The 17,133-nt window shown below is 32.8% G+C and overlaps 2 protein-coding genes across 2 annotated transcripts in view; one reads left to right on the top strand and one right to left on the bottom strand.

Annotated features, from left to right (window-relative positions):
* LOC139523004 (E3 ubiquitin-protein ligase TRIM45-like) overlaps positions 1–10,246 on the top strand; it is a 70,077-nt gene extending 59,831 nt beyond the window's left edge. Inside the window, exon 9 of the mRNA XM_071316719.1 lies at positions 10,173–10,246. The gene's annotated coding sequence lies outside the window, so the exon portion shown is untranslated. The remainder of the gene's footprint in view (positions 1–10,172) is intronic.
* The window catches only part of LOC139523003 (E3 SUMO-protein ligase RanBP2-like), a 44,900-nt gene continuing 33,541 nt past the window's right edge, over positions 5,775–17,133 (bottom strand). Inside the window, exons 26-34 of the mRNA XM_071316718.1 lie at positions 16,415–16,711; positions 16,035–16,202; positions 14,770–14,892; positions 13,277–13,452; positions 12,305–12,395; positions 10,531–10,778; positions 9,661–9,788; positions 8,023–8,146; positions 5,775–7,227 (exon numbers count right to left, since the gene is read on the bottom strand). Coding sequence (XP_071172819.1) covers positions 7,126–7,227; positions 8,023–8,146; positions 9,661–9,788; positions 10,531–10,778; positions 12,305–12,395; positions 13,277–13,452; positions 14,770–14,892; positions 16,035–16,202; positions 16,415–16,711 — 1,457 coding nt within the window. The 3' untranslated portion in view covers positions 5,775–7,125. The remainder of the gene's footprint in view (positions 7,228–8,022; positions 8,147–9,660; positions 9,789–10,530; positions 10,779–12,304; positions 12,396–13,276; positions 13,453–14,769; positions 14,893–16,034; positions 16,203–16,414; positions 16,712–17,133) is intronic.

The following is a 17,133-nucleotide window of genomic DNA, read 5'->3' on the forward strand; positions in this document are numbered from 1 at the left end:
AAAAAAGCTGATATTAAAATGAATTACTGTATAACAAATTCCGGGAATGAGACTATTTTATTTAAAACAGATGGCATCTGTTTTAAATAAAAGATATTGGTGGAAAAGGTTTAAACAGAAGCAGATGTAAAGGGGCAATACAAAAAGTACAAGGTTGTGTAACACAGAGGAAAAAATAACAAATGAAAAGAAAATAACTGCACCGAAAATTACCTTGAACAACATAAACCCACAAAAGATCAGATAAAACTTGTGCACAATTTTAAATCTTTCTAATTTCAAACTCAAGTTTCACTACCCGATAGGAAAGAGTAAAGATAAGAATGTTGTAGTACTCCGGTGATCTATGAAACAAAACAGTGGCAGGTCTGGGGGTTGGAACCCCCCCTTTTTTTTGGCCGATCAATGCATTTGAATGGAAGCATATAATTGGAACCCCCCCCCCTTTTACTCTGGGTTGGGAACCCCCCCCCTTTTTAAAATGGCTGGATCTGCCACTGCAAAACATTAAAATTCTAGAGTTCAGCAGGGCATTTTTATGTACTTATGATACAAATTGTTTTTAATCAGAGTCTGTGATATTAAGTCTTAAAAAAAAACTACAAATAATGACAGATTCATATTCAATATTTATGGCAGCAAAATTAGTGATTTCGACAACACTAATGTACGTGCATTTAGGAAAATCAAATTTACGCAAAGGTTCCATAAATAATTTTATTCTAGGTCAAATCGACAATTAAAAATTAAAATAAAATTAAAAACAGATATAAAATCAGTTTCTCACGATACAAAATTCTACTGGCTACATATTTTTTATATATGAAAAAGTTGCTTCATTTCTTTTTTTGACATGTTAAAAGACTTTTTGTTTTCCTGATTGAATACTATAGTATTGGCCAGTTCTTCTGTTAAAATAAAGTTCTGGTCATGGTTAAAATAATATGTCAGAATTTGTTTAGTACTGTTTTAAAAACAATTACCAAGTAATAATCCATATAGAACTTCACCTCCGGCAAAATTCAGGTGATCGGAGGGCAATAAATTGCGTAATCGCACACCTGTGAATCAACAGTCACAACTCTATGGACTAATTACCGGAAAATCGGACACACATAATTCCCTGTGTAGTTAAGGAGCAAACTATTGCAAAGATATGCGGTAAAGAAAAGTTTCTTGTAATAACAATTGATGATTACCAGATTTTAATTTTTAAATTATATGAAATGCAGAAAAAAATATTTTTCTTAATAAATACATAAAAATGAATATAACGATTTCAAGTTTTTTTTTAGAAAAGAAATTATAATATGATCTGAAATAATTTTCCCATTGCTTTTCTTGATTATCTATCGAGGTTATTCATCCCTGACTTGATTACATGTTCTAATATTTATCGACGAGAATCTCATCCCGGGCCGCGATCTTTTACGGGATTTCACGGAGTTGCCAATCTCTGTGTATATATGTCTCTGGGTTGAATGGTTCATGAGTAAATGCAACAACATGAATGAAAATGCCATTTTTCGATCTTTCAAGAACCATAACTGATGAACGGTAAAAGTCAAAATCGACATTATTGAACTTGACCTCCATTTTGTCATCAGTAACAGCATATTAAAATTTGAAAAGCTTTGGTTGAACAGTTCATGCGTAAATGAACGGACACGACTGGAAATGCCATTTTTCAATATTTCAAAAACCATAACTCCTGAACGGTAAAAGTCAAAATCGTCATTATTGAACTTGACCTCCATTTTGTCATCAGTAACAACATATTAAAATTTATGAAGCTTTGGTTGAACAGTTCATTCGTAAATGAACGGACACGACTGGAAATGCCATTTTTCAATCTTTCAAGAACCATATAACTCCTGAACGGTAAAAGTCAAAATCGTCATTATTGAACTTGACCTTCATTTTGTTGTCAGTAACAACATATTAAAATTTTAAAAGCCTTGGTTGAACGGTTCATGAGTAAATGCACGGACAACATTTGGTTGCTGCCCGCCCGCCCGCTGTACATCCCGAAATCAATAACCGACATTTTAGTCACAAAATAAAATTGAGAATGGAAATGGGGAATGTGTCAAAGAGACAACAACCCGACCATAGAAAAATTAACAGCAGAAGGTCACTAACAGGTCTGCAATGTAGCGAGACATTCCCGCATCCAGAGGCGTCCTTCAGCTGGCCCCTAAACAAATATATACTAGTTCAGTGATAATGAACGCCATACTAATTTCCGAATTGTACACAAGAAACTAAAACTAAAAAGAATACAAGACTAACAAAGGCCAGAGGCTCCTGACTTGGGACAGGCGTAAAAATGCGGCGAGGTTAAACATGTTTATGAGATCTCAACCCTCCCACTATACCTCTAGCCAATGTAGAAAAGTAAATGCATAACAATACGCACATTTAAAATTCAATTCAAGAGAAGTCCGAGTCTGATGTCAGAAGATGTAACCAAAGAAAATAAACAAAATGACATTAATACATAAATAACAACAGACTACTAGCAGTTAACTGACATGCCAGCTCCAGACTTCAATTAAACTGATTGAAAGATTATGATTTCATCATATGAACATCAGGTACAATCCTTCCCTTAGGGGTTTAGTATCATACCATCATAACATATATGAGAAGAACATAACCGTAATCCAGTTAACAACAAACTTTACACTAGATACCCTAAGGATCAGTTTGGTTGAAATTAGTCCAATGGTTTCAAAGGAAAACATGTTTGAACCAGATGCTCCGCAGGGCGCAGCTTTATACGACCGCAGAGGTTGAACCCTGAACGGTTGGGCAAGTATGGACACAACATTCAAGCTGGATACAGCTCTAAATTTGGATTGTGATTAAATAGTTGACACAGCATAGGTTTCTGAAACAGAATGAATGTGGTCTAATGAACTTAAAATATTTTTTTTGCCTTTGAGCAATTCACTTTGCTGTTGAATATTAATCCTCTCAAAAAAATGTTTGAAGAAATTTTCTTTTTATTTATGAAATCTGAAATGAGAAAAATTTAACCCCCCCCCCCACATTGTTTTTTCACATACCCCTTTCCCTTTTTCCAAAACTGATCTCAATTCAAATTTCTAATGGAGTTTGCAACAATAACTACTCATTTAAATACATCATAAAATATTAAAATGTAACAAAAGGTGCTTGTTATCACTGAATGGTAAAGATTGTTTTAATTTATCAGTTGGTAGTAAAAGTGAATATACATTGTATATTGTATAAAACAATGATTTAAGTTGACTCAACTACTATTCTGGACAAAGAAAGATAACTCCAATCAATTGAAAATTTCTTGCTATTGCACAATATTGTGCAATTAGATATTTCTGGCTATTGCGCAATACTGTGCAATTGAAAATATTTGCTATTGCACAATACTGTGCAATTGAAGATTGCTTGATATTGCGCAATAATGAGTAATTGAAAATTTCTTGCTATTTCACAATACTGTGCAATTGAAGATTTCTTGCTATTGCTGAATACTGTGCAATTGAAAATTTCTTGCTATTGCACAATACTTAAAATAATAATTTTGGATCCTGATTTGAACCAACTTGAAAACTGGGCCCATAAACAAAAATCTAAGTACATGTTCATACCTGTCAACCTCTGAAAATGAAAAGTCAGGTCATGACCTGCATTGAGAAAAAAAATCTCAGGTCATAACGCGTACGACATTTTGCGGGCTCAATTGAAGAACAAAAATATGTTTATATATAATTTATATAGTCAATATGTATATGAAACAGTAAGAACATGTATACAAGTTTATTTCAGACTATTGTTATATTCCATAGTAGCAGACTTGGTATTCTTTAAAAGAACTGCACTTGGTTTCAGTTCATAGCAATGCAAATGTGTATTCATTTTACAAGAAAGAAGAGCACACTGTGTATCCTTATTAAGATCAGCCCTATACTCTGTAGCTATTTTCTTTACTAAAGAAAATGCCCTCTCACTGTCTGCATTGCTGTTTGGCAAAACCAGTAATGTTTTAGCAAGTTTTGACAAAACAAAAAATCTTGGCTTGTTTTCAACTACCACTTTGTTATTTTCAACTGAAAGGGCCCTCTTTACTATTTGGGTGGTTTTAGTTTTTCCACAGGAATAACCTGAAGCTATTTTACTGTCAGAGAACATTAATTTACACGGTACGTAGCTCAGGTAAACAGTCCTACATTTTGACTTTTGGTTACATTGAAAAAGACCGATAAAACCGAAGATCGTATTACTTCTAAATACCGGAAACAATTCCGGTCAGAAATCCGGGTGAAACGGGTATTGTTAGAAATTCCCGGGACCCGCCGGGTAAAGAAAAACTCCCGGGTGAGAGGTGAAAATAACGGGTGTCACCCGCAAAAAACGGGTGAGTTGACAGGTATGCATGTTTAGATTCAGCATATCAATAAACCCAAGAATTCAATTTTTGTTAAAATCAAATTTAGTTTAATTTTGGACCCTTTGGACTTTAATGTAGACCAATTTGAAAACGGGACCAAAAATTAAGAATCTACATACACAGTTAGATTTGGCATATCAAAGAACCCCAAGATTTCAATTTTTGTTGAAATCAGACTAAGTTTAATTTTGGACCCCGATTTGGACCAACTTGAAAACTGGGCCAATAATAAAAAATCTAAGTACATTTTTAGATTCAACATATTAAAGAACCCCAAGGATTCAATTTTTGTTAAAATCAAACTAAGTTTAATTTTGGACCCTTTGGACCTTAATGTAGACCACTTTGAAAACGGGACCAAAAATTAAGAATCTACATACACAGTTAGATTTAGTATATCAAAGAACCCCAATTATTCAATTTTTGATGAAATCAAACAAAGTTCAATTTTGGACCCTTTTGGGCCCCTTATTCCTAAACTGTTGGGACCAAAACTCCCAAAATCAAACCCAACCTTCCTTTTATGGTCATAAACCTTGTGTTTAAATTTCATAGATTTCTATTTACTTATACTTAAGTTATGGTGCGAAAACCAAGAATAATGCTTATTTGGGCCCCTTTTTGGCCCCTAATTCCTAAACTGTTGGGACCTCAACTCCCAAAATCAATCCCAACCTTCCTTTTGTGGTCATAAACCTTGTGTTTAAATTTCACTGATTTCTATTTACTTATACTAAAGTTATTGTGCGAAAACAAAGAATAATGCTTATTTGGGCCCTTTTTTGGCCCCTAATTCCTAAACTGTTGGAACCAAAACTCCCAAAATCAATCCAAACCTTTCTTTTGTGGTCATAAACCTTGTGTCAAAATTTCATAGATTTCTATTCACTTAAAAGTTATAGTGCGAAAACCAAGAAAATGCTTATTTGGGCCCTTTTTGGCCCCTAATTCCTAAAATGTTGGGACCAAAACTCCCAAAATCAATCCCAACCTTCCTTTTGTGGTCATAAACCTTGTGTCAAAATTTCATCGATTTCTATTCACTTTTACTAAAGTTAGAGTGCGAAAACTAAAAGTATTCGGACAACGACGACGCAAGACGACGCCAACGTGATAGCAATATACGACGAAAAATTAAAATTTTTGCGGTCGTATAAAAAGATATATGGACAAAGATGGATGATGGTTTCCAAATGATGAAAAATCTCGGAGACAATAGTTTTGGTTCAGGTTAGCTTAAATTTGATTTACAGAACAACACAAAGCCATGCTCATTTTTGGATTGTAACAGTGTTTACATCATTCATCTTATGTAGTGGCTTAATAAAACAAAACACCATCACTGTGAAATAATTTAATACAGCACTAATTGTTTATAGATTAAGTTTAACAATCCATGATTACTTCTCTCCATGAGCAGTTTTGATTTCCTCAAGTTCCTGATATTAAAGAAATAGCAAAAAGTACACAATATGATAAAGAGATTAGAAAGAAAAGAGAAATTGAAATGAAAGAAGATATTACAAACATGTACCTTCAAACTTTTGTTTAAAAAAAAAATTTAACATTTTCATGTGTCTTGTTTTTAGCATATAATTTTTTTAACCAAAAATATAAATAACCAAAGTTTTCATCGTTATATTGGTTGTCATTATGCATCATTTTAAGCCCCTCTTTTTCAGACATCTAACACTGACAATGTCATCTGTAATAATTGTGTTTGACAACATTAACATGTAAATAACTACAAAACTAGATTAAGTGTTTACAATATTGTTCTCATTAAGTTCTGTAAATACAAATAGTACCATTGTCTAAACTGTTGATTGATTTTTTATATAGATTAACTAGGCCCCAAGTAAAAATCTATTGGACAAAATAGAATTAATACTGGGAATGAAGCTACAATTTTTGTTATTGAAATATGCTACAATCTTAACAATATAGCACTTTAAATATAGACAATAATTATGAATGACTATCTGTCTCAGGTTCCCTGAAAATTAACCATCTCAATAGTGTTTTCCTTTGAATATTTTTGAATGACGAGGGATTGACTGAAAGGATTGAGTTCATAAAGTTTGAATGATGGGGGCTTATAAAAGGGAATTTTAAGATTATGCATTAGCACACAACAATGCATAAACCCTTTATGGAAAACTCTGAATCATGAGTAGTAAAAAAGATACCAATAATCTAATTAGTCAATTTCACAAAACAAACAAGATTGTAAAGTACTACCATGATACTTGTATTTCTATTGAAGCTATTCTTTTAAGAAACAAGCATGTACAGCAAATAGAAATAGAACCATTATGAAAATCAGATAAAGGTTAATAAAAACCCTCAAACAATTTGCTGTAATCCTTGTGATCAACATATAATTACTGATGTTGAAGACTTAACATTTTTTTGATAAATCTTTTTTCATGCAGTTTGAATTCTTTAACATTACCCTAATACCATTAGGTTAGCATAAAACATATCATAACTTAAGTTTTGAAACAATAACATAATTTAACAGTTACACAAATTCCTGACATTTTTAGAGAATCATCATTACTTTAATATTCCTATGTCATTCTTAACAGAATCATCATTACATTAAACAGAACTAGCATTTCACATTTAATATCAGAATTACAGAAAGCTACATTAATCCATAACAAAGTCATTGTCTATTGTAATCTTCATTGACTGGAGCCACCATGAGCATGTGGAAATGTGATCTCATGTGGGAAAGTCGCTATGTCTCTTTCGGAAATTTCTGATTCCTGTGCTAACTGGCGTCCCTGTGAAAAAATAAAATATAAATGATACAGAAAAGACAATAAAGATAATAAAAAAATTGACATAAAAAAATACACAATTCTATTCAATCCTTGTTCTGCTATTTTAAACTAGAGAATCGAACATCAGAAATGTGTTTTGCCTTCAAATTGAGCTTTCCATTAAATCTTATGGAGTACAAAATATAGGAATAAACAACAATACACATGTTGCCGTTCTAAGCCTACATTTGTAATTCAATGTATCAAAAAGTAGGAAGTAGTTGTCCAACAGACCTGGAAAGCATTCATAAGTTGCACAAACAATCTGCTGACTAAATATAAAGTTACTCTGTTCTCAAGTTCCTTACAACAAGAATGTGTCCATAGTACACAGATGCCCCAATTGCACCATCATTGTCTATGTTCAGTGGACTGTGAAACTGGGGTAAAAACTCTAATTTGGCATTAAAATTAGAAAGATCACATCATAGGGAACATGTGTACTAAGTTTCAAGTTTATTGGACTTCAACTTCATCAAAAACTACCTTGACAAAATTTTTTAACCTGAAGTGGGACAGACGGATGGACGAAAAGACCAGAAAACCTAATGCCCATAAATCGAGCATAAAAGTATTTGTATTCATTCAGAATTTTAAAAACAATATCATATATTGGAAGACAGGAAGAAGGTGTTTGACAAATCCCCAAAGTGAGCAAAATTAAGATCTCAACACTGTCAAACTGCAGACATAATATGATGGCATTCTGTTTAGTAAAACCAGGGAAAAATGTGATTAAAATATGTAGTAACTCACCTCCTCAAATACTTTTTGGAATTCTTGAGCAGCCTGCTCTGAACTAAACTGAGATCTAAAGTGTCTTCTTACAGGTTCATCTGTGGAGAAATCTATTGGAGACCAATAACAGTCTTTTTTATCTCTGTAAATAAAAACATAACCTTAGGCATAGGTTAATTATGACTATTAAAAGTCCCACAACTCTGAAATGACAAAACAGAATTTTCTAAATTGAGGTTCTAAATTCACAAAATCTAACAAGTGTGCAGTTTTGAATGACAAACCAGAATTTTTTAAATCAGGAATCTGAATTCACCAATCCTTAGATAAGTGTTAATTTTGTAGTAATTTGAACAATACATACTTTATAGCTTGCTGTTAGGTGTGAGCCAAGGTTCCTTGTTGAAGGCCATACTTTACCTATAATGGTTTACTTTATACAAATTGTAACTTTGATGGAGAGTTGTCTCATTGGCACTCATACCACATTTTCTTATATCTACTTATCTAATTCAAGACATTTAAAAAATACCTTTTATTAAAATGACAGACAAAGTTCTATAATTCTGTAATGGCATATCAAAAGAAAAAAAAATAAAGAAAAAGTTGTGTTGTGTTCACCAATTCCAGCAATTATGTAAAGTTGTCAGTTAATCTAAACGAACTCAAATTATGGTACAAATGTGAACAATTTATATTATAATTCTGACAATTGAAGTTTCTGAAATAGTGAAACAGAAAACTAAAATACATAAAAAAAAACATTCCCAACAATAACATGAAGCTTAAAGGGAATCGTTCTTTCTGCTCTTGCGGGGTTGTTGTTGTTGTTATTGGTTTTGATAGGCAGCTTACTTATGTAGTAATTGCGCCTTAAATTCATATAACATAAATATTAAGTATATATATACTTTCAGTCCTTAATTTATTTTTAGTATTACATTTTGGCGAGTAATTATATGAAACTTTCACGAACATGGTTGACTGAGTTAGGGCTATTCCAGAAAAAAATGTATGGAGGGGTTGGAAGGCACATTATATTAATAATGCATGGGTGATGGGTATCAGAGAAACTTTTCACACTATAATGCACTATAATTCTCAATTCGGGTGGCAGGTGCTGACAAAAACTGCCTTCCAACCCCTCCATACATTTTTTTCTGGAATAGCCCTTACTAAGAAGTATTTATATGTAGAGAGAAAAAAATAATAACAGAAGGTACATGTAACAGGAAAAAAAAAGAGCAAATGATAGTTCCTAATGAAATGTACATTATTATTTGATAGGTATCATAAAATTGTTAAGAAATCTTATCTGGTTGTTCACCTTTGTGTCGTCTGTGATATACTTGTATAAAAAAAAGTATATTTAGAAACATGTAACAAGACATGTGCAAGTTAAATGCTACCAATGTAAGGACGTCTCCCACAATTGATGTAGCAAATAAAGAAGGATTATAGTTGTAGTTTTTCCTTTTCAATAACAGCAAGTTGTGTCAATTTTTTCTGGTTGTCTCTTTGACACGTTCCCCCTTTCAATTTCTCAATTTAATACTGGAGTTATTGCATGATATGTGAAAAATTGCCTTCATTCAAACTGTTCAAGTCCTGTAACTCTGGAACCACAAAGCAAAATATTTACAAAAGCCTACTTACATAGACATATTCAGTTCCTTAGTTACTAAATGATTACAAACAACGTTTTTGTTGTCTAATTCTACCATTATCCTGTTACCATTGACATCTTCATCATAAATAACCTTTATTGTTCCTAGTCCGACAGCCTACAAATATATAAAATGAAAATCATCTCACAACATTTATAGTAGAACATAATAATGAAGACAATCATACAGCTAACTACAAAGTTTTAAGGAGGTAGATCTAGTATAGGTAAAGGAAAATAACTCTTAAGATCACCAGTATGTTTGTGTCAACCATTTTCATAATTATATTCTATAAACTTCTAGGATACATAGATTATTTCCAATCTTGCATGTAAATGCTTAAAATACATTTATGAAACCTGACTTTTTCAAAATCATAACTAATTTAAAGAGATATCTCCCTGAACCAAGGTCTACCCCCTTAAAATTCCCATATCAACAGTTTCTATCAAGGATGGATTGACTGATGAAAGCCATTCGAAAATCTTATACGCATTTCAGGAATAAAACATGTTAAAGTGATATAAATAGAAACCAAGAGAAACAGTGAGCAGGAAGACTGAATATCTGTAATGGTAAGTTGTTAGATTCATCTTTAAACCCAAACATTATTGCAAATCTCTTTTTATATCAAACTGATCAACTCAAAAATAAGAAGCCAATGAACTGCAAAATGTGGGTCTGGCCAACTTCTTCAAAGGTCAACTTGCAGACAAAATAACCTTGCTATAGGTCATTCAGTACCTTAGAAACAGTTGTGGACACCTACAAAAACATGGACACCAAGGTAATTCACTGTTCCCTTTAATTTTAATGAGTTTATGGAAAATAATTCAGAGATATTATCACTGTAATTTACCTTCCAATCTTCTTCTTTGCTGAAGAATTTTATTCTTTTGTCAAAAAGTATTTCTTCTTCGTCTTCATCCGTTGTATAATCATCATCGTCTTCTTCTTCATCTTCTTCTACTTTAGCTTGTTCTTCAATAACATTCTTCATTGCATCTTCTGGCTGTGTAACCACGGTTCTGGACTCTATTGGTTGTGCTACTACAGTTCTCGACTCTTCTGGCTGTGCTACCACTGTTGTGGGTTTTATATCTGCATCTGTAATAAATTAAAATTATAAGAATCACTGAACCCTGGAAATGAAGTCTCAGGTAAAGTGATTCATAAGGAATACATCAAATCATGTTGAGATTGTATATACTTCTTTTTGAGGGTTCACATGATTTCTGACTTCATTACGGAAAAGGTCAGACATAAACCTGATTTATAAAAGACAAGAATATTTGTATATGTCACAGCACACCATGGCCAGCTTAAATAATCACAATTGCATGTTTAGTGAATAAAAAATCTTAATCAAAACCCTAGCTAGGCATTGATTCTTACTTCAAATCATAATGTGCATGTGTACTAACTCTAAGGTTAATGTAGCCACTACCTCATGCAAAACTACCTAATGATCATCTTTAATCTAATATGGGAAGGAAAAACAGACAGATACAAAAACAATATGCAGCACTACTACAGATGGTGTGGCATAAACAATCTTCCATCTACAAACTATGAACTGTACAGCTCTTTATCACTGTGTATCATCAGTACACTGGATATAGGTACTAACCAAGCGGGCATGTTCGATTTTGACCTTACACGGTAACGAAAATCTTTGTTTTGCTTTATCAATATTTAATGTACATTTCTCAAATTTTGAAATTCCTGCTCCCAAATAATTTTCGCATTGACTTTTTTCCTATTCATAAAACAACTTTGATATTCTAATAAGAACAAATAACTTGTACATGCACAAATAGTTGCGAATGTCAACACCAACTTTCAATTTCGATAAAGTTGTTGATACATTTACATGTGTTATCTGAAAGAAAGCTAATACAGGGCAAAAGTAATAGTTACCAATCATAAACCTACCTGTGATTACTCATTACTTGAAACATTTTGGGTAATAAATAAGTATGAAAATAAAGTTTTTGTGTATGGTGCACAACAGCTTAACTATGCACCGTACATAAGGATTTATGTGGTCAGCTAAACACTGTATACAACGCTTCTTTCGGGATAAAATATCGAAAAATAACATATGTATGAAAGATTGCAATGCCAATTATTGAAACAGCTATACTTATTACACACACACAGTGGCCTTCTATTAGAAAAAGAGTTGCAATGAATATAGAACATATCGGATGAGATGAGGGCCAACTTCTTTGACAAATATTTGCATATGTTTTTAGTTATTGTTCTTGTTTTGGAAAAATAAGGAGACTTCTCTAATCATCAACCTACGACCAAATCATTTCTTAAAACAGCAATTATGTTAATATTGAAGTACACATTAATTTTTGTGAACAAAACAAAGATTTTCGTTACCATGTAAGATCAAAATCGCTCACTCCCGCTTGGTTAGTACCTATATCCGCTGTACGATGATACACATTGTTTATCCTCAATACAAATCCCTTTCTAACTTGTACATGATTTGTTTGTCTCGTCATTTAAACAATCATTCAGGGAAAACATTCAACATTTGTCTGAATTAGTGGTTATTCTAATGGTATAACTAAAAATAGATTTGTCCATGAGTTTTGATACTTTATTTCAATATTTACCTCCCTTCTCTGTAGCTGTTGAATTCTGCTTTCTGATTTCGTTCTGACAAGTATCAATGACTTGTTTAAACTGTTGAGCCAGTTCTATTGTCTGAAAAATCATTAACAAATGACTAATATACTGTTTACTTTTAAATATTCCCCAATAATTATTTTAGTATTTGCTCTAAAATTACATCCTTTTGTTCCTTAAATCCATACAAGGTTTAAGGATCAATTAGTCTCCCCAAGGATGGTTAGGGAATATGAATATGATCAATTAGGTCTTCTGACTGACAGCAAAACTCTTGCCAAAAAGGGAGGTCAATTTGGCTGTCCTGGATGTATAAGTTGCAGACACTTTAGAAAAGGGACATTAAATCCAATGCCTTATTTATAGTGAGTTGTATGCTCTTTGCATGTAAAGAACCCTTACAACAACTCTTTGAGGGGTTGGTAGGTGGCCTTTTGCAAGGTGAAATTTCTGTCACTATCCAATATACCCTCATTTTCCAGTGGCAGTCTAAAATTTCTCTGACCTATATCCCAAAGGGCTTCTATTTAAGGACCTTCCTTTTGTATTTATTGTTAATTTGTTCTCGTCCTGAACATGCATTAAATATATGCCACTGGATGTTAAGTAACTAACATGAATCAATAAATATTGCATGTTTATGATAATTGTAAAATTATATTCAAATCATTTTATAAAATTAAATGAAATCTAGAAACATATTGAGGACAACAAGAGAGGTTTTTTAAACAACCTTGTTTACCCATGAGGGTCCCACAGAGTCGGCTTATAATCTAGAATAGCAATGGAAAGCAGTGAATGCACAATATACAAATTTGCTTATCAGTTTCGACAGTTGCATGTGTGTTATCTGAATTGATATGTCAAGCTATTCCTTTCTATATTTGGTATGTAATGTTCATTGTACCACTTTAATAGTATACAGAAAAAAACATATTAAATTTACAATGATTTCTAACCTTAAATTTAATTGCTAATTGTTCAATGACTGGTTCATTGTCGCTAAAATCTTGTCCAACCCAGCACCATGATGTTTCTGATGTTGGTAAAGGTTTAAATGATATCTCTGCTGTCAACCATTGGTTACATGCTAACTTTAAAACTTGTTCTCTTCTAAGTATAAGTCTGTATCGACCTTAAACAAATAATAGTAGTATGTAATGATTGTATGTCTGTAACAAACAATAGTAGTATGTAATGATTGTACGTCTGAAACAAACAATAGTAGTATGTAATGATTGTACGTCTGAAACAAACAATAGTAGTCATACCTGTCAACTCACCCGTTTTTTGCGGGTGACACCCGTTATTTTCACCTCTCACCCGGGAGTTTTTCTTTACCCGGCGGGTCCCGGGAATTTCTAACATTACCCGTTTCACCCGGATTTCTGACCGGAATTATTTCCGGTATTTAGAAGTAATATGACCTTCGGTTTTATCGGTCTTTTTCAATGTAACCAAAAGTCAAAATGTAGGACTGTTTACCTGAGCTACGTAACGATATGAAGATACAACACAGCTACAAGATGAGTTCAGTGACTATCAGTTGACCCCATTAGATGAACTTCCACTTTGAACTTCCCCTGATACTGACATTGGTACATTTTGGGGAGAAATGTCCAAGTTGCATGACATTTTTATTAACAAGCCAAGATTTTTTGTTTTGTCAAAACTTGCTAAAACATTACTGGTTTTGCCAAACAGCAATGCAGACAGTGAGAGGGCATTTTCTTTAGTAAAGAAAATAGCTACAGAGTTTAGGGCTGATCTTAATAAGGATACACTGTGTGCTCTTCTTTCTTGTAAAATGAATACACATTTGCATTGCTATGAACTGAAACCAAGTGCAGTTCTTTTAAAGAATGCCAAGTCTGCTACTATGGAATATAACAATAGTCTGAAATAAACTTGTATACATGTTCTAACTGTTTTATATACATATTGACTATATAAATTATATGTAAACATATTTTTGTTCTTCAATTGAGCCCGCAAAATGTCGTACGCGTTATGACCTGAGATTTTTTTTCTCAATGCAGGTCATGACCTGACTTTTCATTTTCAGAGGTTGACAGGTATGAGTAGTATGTAATGATTGTACGTCTGAAACAAACAATAGTAGTATGTAATGATTGTATGTCTGAAACATAAACCTAATGTAAAAACAATTACTGTAGATTCGTTATTATTTGTTGGATACAAATTTTCGTGGGTTCAGTGGGTACAGTTGAACCAAAAATTCCAATGTTCAAAGAATAATATATTTTCAGTAGGCTATGTAGATCTATGTACACAGAGATTGGCAAACCCAGGAAATCAAATATCAATGAGGATGCAGCAATCCACAAAAATGTATAACAATGAAAAACAAGAATGTGTCCACAGTACACGAATGTCCCACTCGCACTATCATTTTCTATGTTCAGTGTTCAATACAAATTAAAATACTCACTGTTGACCAGATGTCTTAAGATTTTCATTTCTCCAAGTCCCTTTTCCTTCCATTGATTGGCCTCTTTATCAAATCTGAACAGCTTAGCTCTTTGACGGAACATCTCTTCAAAGTCTTCTTCCCCTGTTGAGAAAAATCATGAAATGTTGAGTAAATTCATTATAAAGTTGAAAACACTAATTTGGAATATATATTTAATAGTTCACTTGGCAATAAATATGGGTACCAGGTTTTAAGTTGATGTCACAACAAATCAACTGAAACAATAACTAATAAAATTAAAGTTCCAATTATTCTGCACTAGAAGTGCATCTCAACTATAAATGACTCATCAGCAATGCTCCAGGCACGTTAAACCTACTTCATTTCCATGTTCAGCAAACCATGAAAACTGGATAAAACCTAAATATGCCATACTATTAGTTACACAGTGTGCAATTGTCCTAATACGAGAATTTATGTCAATAAAATTCATATTGGGTGAGGCGAATCCAAACCCGATATGTATTTTATTGACCCGATAAATTTCGTATTAGGACAATTGAACACTGTATAACGAATTTATCCTGATTTTGTTATATTACATATTATTATATTCAAATTCAATGTTAGGACAATATCAATAAATATATTTTAGATATTAAATAAAAAAATGTGAAAAATAAAAAATATTATGACTACAAAGCAACTCAATTGTTTTTTTTTTGTTAGGTCAATGGTATAAGGGAGATAATTCCAATTGAAGTAATAAATAAGAGAGATAATTCCAATTGAGGTGATAAAAAATTGTACTGAAATTTATTAGGACAATATCAGCCAATCAAATTACTCTAAATCAGGATAAATGTATTTATTAAACAGTTCAATTCATAATAGAAATGTGTATTAAGTTTCAATTTGATGCGACAGAAAACTATCTTAAACCATTTGAAGCAGACCTAACCAAAAGTCTTCAGATTCATGACAGAACCTTCCATCCAAGTCTGGCTCAACCAGTAGTGCACATGTTACAGTTTGACACACTTAAATTGACCTAAAAGCCGCAGGATCTGATTCAGAACAATGGTTAGCATTGACCAGCTGGCAGAGGAATATGTATGAAACAGAAATGTATAAAACAGAAACAACAAGCAGAGACAACATCTTGCCCACTGCCAATTTCTACTGCTTGGACACTAGTAGAGACATCAAGGCATATTAATGAAATGATAAGAAAATTGTGACCCAGTAATAACCCAAGTAGTTTGTTGTATCAAAATTTGTACCTGTTTTAGTATCAACCAGATCAGGTAGATCTATAATTGGTTCATATTGAGGATCATAGGTGTAGCCACTATCATCTGCCTCTTCTGCCCCTTCTTCATTACCATCACCTGCACCAGTAGAAAATAACTGCTGTCCTGTTCCTGTCCAGCTGAACTGTTTAGTGTGATCTAGAATAAAAACATGGAAGTAGCTAAAACAATATTTCAAAAGGTGCAATGTCTCATCTACTTCACATGTCATGATTTAGTTTATGTTGAAAAAGTCTAAATTTTTTTTAACAAGAATCACAGAAATCTATCACAAAAACTTGCTATCTGCTTGCACCTCCTCCATCGAATACCTACCTGAGGTTGTCTGAGATTTGATATAGAAATCTTACCTTGAACTTTAAATCCTGGTGAGGTAGAACTATCTGCTTGCTTTGCCAGGTCAGAAAAGGAGAAAGCCCCTCCTCCACCAAATACCCCTCCTGAGGATGTGTCAGATTCTTTAACTATTGATGAAAAAGAGAATTCTGTAGCTCCTGCACCAAACATTCCTCCCTTCATGTCTGAAGAAGAACTGACTGTTGTTGATCCAATTACACTGGATTCAGATTTAGGTTTAGGTAAATCAGATGTTCTGCTTTGTCCAAATAAATTTGTTTTGGCATTTGACGAGTTTGTATCCGCTACAACTAAAATAATTAAATCCAAATATAAACATGTTGTTAAAACATAATAGTTGTATGTTATTAAAATGTTAATGTTTTCATACTGCCCATGAAACTACTCTGGTAATGGTTTTTAATTCTTATGTTTTCTGCTGTTCTGAATTAGCTGTATTATATTTTTTATGTTCTTAGCTAAACTGATGGTATTATATTTTCTGAGTAACTAGTTAGTGTTCATAACTAATCCTACTGTATTTGCATTATAATTGTACCATACTCTTATTTTTTCCTTAGAATTGAAATAATGATACTATATTCTAATGCTTTCTGCAAACAACTGGAACTTTATTGTCATGTTATCTGCTGATTGATGGCACTGAACTCCTTATCATACAAAGTATATCCCATATTCCATTATACAAAAAAAACATGGATGCCCCATCTGC

This window comes from Mytilus edulis, chromosome 5 (genome assembly GCF_963676685.1).
Source record: "Mytilus edulis chromosome 5, xbMytEdul2.2, whole genome shotgun sequence".
NCBI classification, from domain to species: Eukaryota; Metazoa; Mollusca; class Bivalvia; order Mytilida; family Mytilidae; genus Mytilus; species Mytilus edulis.